Here is an 8499-nt window from a genome sequence, read left to right on the forward strand (position 1 = left end):
TTCGAACGGTCCGACTGTTCTATCTGAACGACCAGTTTATTCTGACAAAAAAATAAAAAAAATTAAAAAACAGTCAAAACCGTTCGAACGGTTCAAACAGTTAACCAGTTGGTTCAGCAGTTTACTGACTAAAATCAACAGTTTTGGAGAAAAACGGAACCGGTCAAGTGACCGGTTCCCGGTTTTTCCGGACTGACCGTCCGGTTTGATCCGGTTTTGAAAACCATGCTCTATATTCAGAGTGATGTTGAGTGACCGTTTCAGTTACTATGACATTGGCGAAAAAATCTAGGTTAAACACATGCATTGTCCTTTGCATCCACCCTTGCCCCACCACATTTGTTGCTTCTCATGAATTGAAATCCTTTTTCTCCCTCTCGCTATTTCATGTACAAATTTGTGCAACCACACAGCTGCGACATTCCAAATTCATGTTAAGACTTGTTCAGACGAGGCAAGTCATACTTATGAACCTACTGGCACAAACTTGTAGCACATGGGAAATCAAAGCAGCAACTCAAATGAGTCATCCATCCCTTCTCCATGCAGTCCCATTTTCATTCAGTTTGGAAAATTTCAACACAAAATTATTTCGTTCACATTAGTATTTGACAGACATGTTACTGTCGAAATAATTTTGTTCACATTGGTGATTAATGCAGGTAGGTCCGTCATGTATAGGCAATATATAGGCAAATTAAATCTTCTATTTATAATTCATCAATATATATATATATATGTATGTATGTATAAATATGACATGTATAATGCATCCACATAAATCTTACAGACATACAAATTCTACAATAGAATTAATCATAAGAAACATATGTTTTAATAGCTTGTATGTGTTAGAGATTAGAGAATAAAAATCTACACCGTGCCCGATACGTAAAACCGTATTGGGCTTGTATGGACAAACACAATCCACCCATAACTTAATTATAATGGGGCAGCGAAGTCCTAATACTAGATCACTTAGTTTGAAACTTTGAATCCATTATGATTTCTACACTTATGAATTTGTACTCTCCTTAATCTAGTTTATGTAAAATGCTTATGTATGAATCCAAATATACATAAATCCACTATTATAAAATAATATGCATGATCCTCGGTGCATCACCTCAAATTGAATAATATGTTATACATATGAATAGTAAAACCCAAAAATTAAGTGAACTTAATATGCAAGTAATTTTTTCTTACAAATTTTTTACTAGTATTAACAGAATTTTGTACTTAGATGCATATCGGTCATATTGGTCTGCATTAATTAGTGGGTGTATATCAGCCCATATCGTCAATGTTGTATTTGTACTTTGAGCCTTGCTACCACAATTTATATATTTATAGGCCCAAATTAAGGTTTGTTTTTTTTTACACACTTCTAATTAGAGGTGCAAATGGATGGTGGATGGGACCGCCAATCCTGATCCGATCCTATTTTTGTTGGACTTGAATAATCCTTTATCAGATTCTTGGGTTATATTGGATAATTGGATTTGAATTTAAAATGGATCGGATAATTGGATCTGATTGGAAATTTGATTGGATTCAAATCATTCCTTATCCAATCTGATACAACTTATAAATACATATTAATATGCAACATCCTTAATGAATTCAAATTCAAATCGCCATTTATAAGATCATATGGAATCTCGGATATATAACATCAGATTGGATTCAGATATATCCTAATTCGAATCCAATCCAATCTGTTAACATCCTTAGTCTAACCATAACCATGTGATGAGATTGGGGGATAGAGAGCTTATCATCCACTTCAGGGGAGATGGGGAATCAAAACCTAATTACTCCCCATAAGGTGTAAACATTAACAAATGAAATAATGAAATCATGATAGTCTCTTCCATTTTGTTGCAGGAAGTCATTTTTCCAGGAGGTTTCGTTGGAAGAAGATGTTAGAAATTAGACAAATTGCCCTCAAAGCTCCAGGTTAGAGAAAATTTGAGGGCCCATGTGGGGGGGTGAGCTGAAGAGTCAGCTAAGCTAAATTGGTTCGGCTGCTTTGAAGCACTACTAGACCATTTGGGTTTTCTGGATTTTTCACCAAACATAGCTCATAAGCTGTCCGTGTGGGGCTCACTTTGGAAAACCAGAAACTGCAGCTCTTCAGCCCTCACAAAGGGGGACCAAAAGTGTAATCTTCACAAGTCTACACTACGTTTTGAGGCTCGTACCTTGTTAATTGGCAAGCTTGTCCATGTCAATTGAACTGTATCATGTATTGCATTTGTACCCGACAAAATAATAGTTTTCATTGTATGTGGTGGAGAGAGATATTGCCACATAAATGGATGGTAGGGTGGCAATTCAAGGATACCCTCGCTTGAATGCCATTTCGTTTCAAGTGGACCATGTCGCCAAGATTCCAAACTTACATTACTTCCGCGGCAAATGGCCCTCTTCCTCCAACCATCTTGCACGGTTCCACCCAACAATTCAACTATCAAAATAAACTTTGTACGTTGGTAAAAATTATATACAGAAATTTGGGGATTGAATGCCATATTTAGAGATATTTTTTGGTGGATTCATCAAAAAATAATAATTTTGGGCTGTGAAGTATAAGAACGCGGGTTTGAATGTGAAATCCCAGACAATTGGGACCAACATTGAGTCAGTTTGGATTTCCCTACTAAAAACATCATGCTGCCCTTCCTATTAACTCAATGATATGGTGGCTGTTGCTTATCTTCGTGTGACATCTTATTGCGTGTAACAATTTTCACCTAAGAATCCACTTTCATCGCCTTCCACTTTCCCTCCCTTCTCTCGTCCCCTCTGTCGTTCTCTCTACCTTTTCTCACCAATTCTCACCATTTTTTTGACCCTTGTGCCTTCCCTTCTAGTTGTTACTCTTTTCTTCATTATTTTCAAGTTCCCACAGTTATCCTCCAATGCTCTGCCGTCCTACTTCTTATATTGGTTGAGCAGCACTGGTAATAGCTTCCCCCGATTAAAATCACACTCCACTCAACTTTGAACGACGAATATTGTCATCCCATCAATCTCTCAATTGCAAGGTGGAATATATGAATTTGGCATTGGAATGAATAGTTTGGAAAACAGTGGAATTTCTTATGTTACAGCATCTGATATCAGGCAGAGCATAAATCAAGTAAATCCCAACCCAAATTGCAATTATTTTTTTGCTTCTTTTTCCCTTATGTTCTCTCATTTTTTTTACATATATTTTGTCATTATCCTCTGCATTTTCTTTGGTATGGCATGCGGGTTGTGAAGAAAAAAGATTAATTAAAAAGGGTCGACTACATCATCTACACGACAAGTTCTAGGTAGTCTCCTCCGTCTGATTTTGTTCATATCCTTCCCAAGCCTCTAAACTTTCAATTTTAACGTTTTCAGACGTGTCACCAATCTCAGTCTGAATCTCCTACTTCGAGAGAATACCATTGCTGTGAATTCTCTATTTTCGTGGAAAAGACGTAGCTAAAGAAAAAGAAAAAGGAATAACGAGAGAAAAGAGGGAGAGAAAGAGAACGACAGAGGGGATGAGAGAAGGGGGATTCTAAAAGGAAATGAGTTCTGGTTGCCGCTGTTATATTTTCGTATCAAGATGGAAGGTGATGAAAGTGGATTCTACAGAAAAATTAAAGTGGATTCTCAGGTGGAAATTATTGCACGTCATAAGAGGCCATACGATGATGAAACACCTATCACCGTGTCACTGAGTTAGTAGAAAATCCGGGATGCATAGCCTTTTACCCATCATAAAAAACAATAAAATATAGTGGCAAATTTCCAGTTTTGATCCGGACCATTTGATCTGCCACCTAGAGGTTAAGGTGGCGTGTTAAAGAGAGTAAACTATCTAAGCAAGGCAGACTTTTTATAGTTAATAATAATTTCTACAGAGAAATTAAAGGTTCCGTTTGTTATACAATAATTTCCAAAGTACATGACTTAAAAAAAAAAAAAATCACGAGTTATATCTGATCTTACTCAGTCAGAGGCACAGGAAATTCATCCCCCCCCTCAAAATCAACTTAATAACTCGCTCAATTCTTGACTTAAATAAGAGAATTGAATGGATTTCAATGAAGAAGACTTCGACCACTCTTTCAAGAACCGGTCCAAGCTTCATGTGAAACAGAAAAATTAATTCCGATCTTTCTAATTTTATGTTTATGATGGATGATTAGTCTTATCCAACGTTACTCCCTCGCCCTGGCCCCTCTGTGAAGGAGTTCTGTCTGTTACTCTGTTTCATGGGCGGTAGCTGTTAGTACAGTTTCTCTCGCTGTACCAGCACCGCCAAGAATTAAAGCTAGTGGCTGTGATGTGAATACTCGTCGTCCCTGCTGCCGGAAGTGTATAGCTCCGACGTGTAACTCCTTAATAAATGATTTGTTCGGTTGTTCCCCACACTTTTTCTACACCAGCCACGTGTCCTTGCGTTTTTTGGCCAACTTCTATCCTCACACGCTTTTACCAAATATGTACATCACATTCACATTCACACGCACTAACCCGGCCCCATCGGTTAGTGTCGGATCATTTTGTCGGGTTCATGTTATACCCGACCCGTTCACAATGGATCAACTGATTCCCCAAATAATCATGTGATACTTAATTGAATATCATGTGTTAGAATTTGTATTGGATTAACAATCAAATCGAATGCAAATTTAACCCCATCTAATTCTATTAAAATCTAAATCCGATGAAAATATTATTCTATATGCATGCAACATATATAAAACATAGACATATAGATATTATATACATTATACAAAATTTTTAATTAATAAATTATTTATTTAATATTTATATACATTTTTACATGTATAATAATACTGCAAATTAAAAATAATTGATTTTTTAAGATTCTTTAAGCTTTCTGTATTATTACTGGATACGGATTACACCTAAATCCGATCTGAATACACATGAGATAGAGCGTGTCGGGTTGATCCGGCCCCATCGAACCCGATCCCGATCCTTTGGGCGTTGGCATGAAGAATCGTAGAAAAGCCAAGGCAACACATCCAGGCATCCATGGGGTTGGTTGCTTAAACCGTTAAAGTGCCACCAGTGCTGCTCGTTGGAGCGGAGCGGGAGTGACGTTCATTTATCAGACGCGCATGTATCATGTATGGCGGCAGTTCTCGGTGAAGCTGAAGCTGTGAATGAAATCACAGGCCGTACTTTTGTGTCCCCAAAACAAACAGTTGCTATTTCCTAAACGAAACGTACATTTCAAGTAGACCCTAGCAACGGTCCACCTTCTTATCTCCCAGATGCTGAGGCTTTCACCTTATAAACGCTGGTCCCCACTCCAAAGCATCTCTCTCTCCTACCTCCTAAGTCCTACCCAAACGGTGGTGGGTCCCCCCAACTTTTCAATCCGAAAACTGAAAACTCTTGGACGGTTTCTGCTTTCTTTCTTTCTTCCCATACATTATTCAATTATCTACTTCACGTTAATTCTGCTGCTTTCTCTGCGGGAAATCTGGATACATCATACATACTTACCGTTTGTAATTACAATTAATTAATCAGAGTCAGGACAAGATCGTAATTTCAGGATCAACCGCGGCTATCAGAAAGGACTTGACGATGATGGGTCGGATTACATCGGATTTCCTCTTGCCTACTTCAAGCGGAAAGGGCAGTGGATACACGTGTCTTGACCTGAATGGTCCAAGGCATTAACTGTCGGTCCAAGGGAGCGGTTCAAGCGGGGTTGGGATGTGGGTGAAGTAGTAAGGCAGGATCGCAGCCGATCCAAGTCACACGGCAGGAAAGCGGAAATATGCCGACACGGCCGTCATTGATTCCGTCGGAAAGTACCACAAGGCAGAAGCACACCATTAACCGTCCTAACGGCCGTTAAGCAATGCCGCCTGGTCTGCCGCTCGCCTCGTGTCTCGACAAGCCGCGTTCCACGTAACCCAGACAACAATAATATTATGCCACCACGCTCCGGAAGGGGGCGGCGGCCAAGGACAGTCAAACCGCTCGTTGACTGCGCCGAATATTTTCAATTTCCTCGCCGATCCCTCCACATCTCCCTATATAAACCCTGCACCTCTCCCTTCACCCTTCCCTACCCTACCTCGCCTTTTCTCGTCTCATCACTTCTCTCTCTCTCTTTCTTCTGTAACCGAAAAACTCTGGAGTCTTGAGTCTTGACAGAGCCAGACGCAACCCGCACGGAGATATGGCGCCTCGAGATAAACCTAACGGTAACGGTGGTGGCAAGGGTGGTAACGCTGGGTGTAACAGTAACGGCAAGGAGGTGCATTTCAGGGGTGTGAGGAAGAGACCGTGGGGGCGCTACGCCGCTGAGATCAGAGATCCCGGGAAGAAGAGCCGTGTCTGGTTAGGAACGTTTGATACGGCGGAAGAGGCGGCCAGGGCTTACGATGCCGCCGCTAGGGAATTTCGGGGTTCCAAGGCTAAGACTAACTTTCCTTTACCGTCTGAGAGTAATAACAACCAGAGCCCGAGCCAGAGCAGTACCGTCGAGTCTTCTAGCCGGGAAGGGTTTTCCCCGGCACCGGTCGCGGCGCCGTCGTCGTTGGAGCTTGATCTGCTACACCGCGGTGCCGGAGGTGGCGGTGTCGGAGGTGGTACTGCTGGTTTCGCCGTTCGATTTCCTTTCCAACACCAACACCATGTGTCGCCCACTGCTGCTGCCGGGGTTTTGCCGACCGCACATCCATTTTTCTTTTTCGACGCGATTGTTCGGTCGGAGAATATGACCCACCACCATCCTCTGAGGTTCGACCCCGCGGCTGCTGAGTTCCAGGCCGCTTTTGCTGGTGGTGGGGTCCAGAGCGACTCCGACTCGTCGTCCGTCGTTGATTTCAACCATCATGATGAACTTATCCCCAGGAGGGGGGTCATTGAACTTGATCTCAACCTTCCTCCACCGGAGGTTGCATGATCTCGCCGGATTTTTTAGATCATCAGGTCGCCTTTGCCGGTTTCAGATCGGGACCCACATCGTTATTTTTCCAAGTTCCTCGTTATTTTCATTACCCAGCAAGTTCGTTTCTTTTTAAAACTTAAGGGAAAACGAAAAAAAAATAGAGAGCGAGCCAAGAGCACAGCCTGTTTAATCAATGTTAGAGCTGTTCATCGCTCTGGGAGCCTTGCGTTGAGATTCGATGTAAATACATAGCCGATCTTTTTCCTCCTTTCATTCCTTACTCTATTTTTCCAACTGAGAAATCGTTTGTGTTTCTCAAATGTTGTCATCATCACTGAAACTGCTACTGTCTTTGTAACTCAACTCTTTCACAAGAGTTTCTTCCATGGATCAATGAATTAATCCATTATTTTTCTTAGTCGATTATTCGTATTCAAGTTATTACCAGTTCAATAGTTGTTTGACTTGTTAAAAGATTAAAAGCGAAGAGATGTAAAATCCGGTTATCGGCGGCCGGTATTATTCCATCTTATCCGGTGGAGAGATGGGAACCACCGGATGCGGTGGGAGTGGGGCCAAAGTTAGTACGGACATCGCACTGACCGGGTTGAGTTGAAAAAAGAAGAGAGGGGGGGGGGGAATTTTATTACAAAACGGCACCGACGGCGAAACCGCATACCCACGCGACTGGATCACGAGCGAGTCTTCGGGGTGGGGCCCGATAAATTCCGTGTAGACGACGTATATAGGTTCGAGATTTGGCAGGGCGGCACGAGTACGTCTGTTGTGCTGCCTCCTGCCGTCCCCTCCCCCGAGTCTTTAGTTCCCGTCCCGCTTTGCTTTTTTTTTTTTCTTTTTTCTTTTTTCTTTTCCGTGGAGTAAGATACGTGAGCGGGGGGGAGCCCAGAAGGGGACAAGGTGGGATCCACCTTTGACACGAGACATGGAAGTGGAGGCGCGGCGGCCGTTTTCGGTGGGCCCCTCCTCTCATCGTCGGAATCTAAGGAGAAGATTTCGCATTTCCTTTTTCCTTTTTGTTATTTATATTTATTTATTTAACCGCAAAATTCAAAGTCTGTCTGTGGAGAGTGAGTCCCACGCATGCATGGATGCAGGATAGGGATAGCATGGCATTGCATACATGATGATGCATCTCCCACGCACGAAAATCCAGAGCGCAAAAGGAACGACACGAAGCATCATTGCACGTGGAGTTCGTACGGAGTTCTGACGATCCGTGACGTTTTAGAAGGCGACAGACAGTTACGCCGGCTGGTCGGCGTGAGTTGGTGGGGTCCACCAGTGAGCTTGAGAGAGAGGGGGGGGGGGGGGGTTCAGGGTTGGTGTGGTTTATGTGAGTGACGTTTCGAGTGAGCGAGAGTTGGAATTGGGGGGGAGGGCAAATGGGGCAATAAAAGCAACCGCCAAAAAGGGGGGAAAGTTTTGGTTTTGGCGGGTGTGGGCGGCTTCTGGCTCACCGCCTTTAAAAGTGGAATTTGTTGGCGTGTGAGGTGACCGCCCCCGCCTCTCCTCTCTCCTGTTTTTATGTAGCGGCGCGTCTTTGCGTAGAC

At 42.5% G+C, this 8499-nt stretch overlaps 1 protein-coding gene across 1 annotated transcript; it reads left to right on the plus strand.

Moving 5' to 3' along the window:
- The first annotated feature begins 5953 nt into the window (after positions 1-5953).
- ERF4 (ethylene responsive element binding factor 4) lies at positions 5954-7346 on the plus strand. The gene has a single exon (XM_088942322.1). The coding sequence runs from the start codon at positions 6215-6217 to the stop codon at positions 6941-6943; it is 729 nt and encodes a 242-aa protein (XP_088798448.1). The 5' UTR covers positions 5954-6214; the 3' UTR covers positions 6944-7346.
- The last annotated feature ends 1153 nt before the right edge of the window (positions 7347-8499 follow it).

This window comes from Nelumbo lutea, chromosome 1, assembly GCF_056320005.1.
Source record: "Nelumbo lutea isolate HS-2025 chromosome 1, American lotus-T2T, whole genome shotgun sequence".
In the NCBI taxonomy this organism is placed as follows: domain Eukaryota; kingdom Viridiplantae; phylum Streptophyta; class Magnoliopsida; order Proteales; family Nelumbonaceae; genus Nelumbo; species Nelumbo lutea.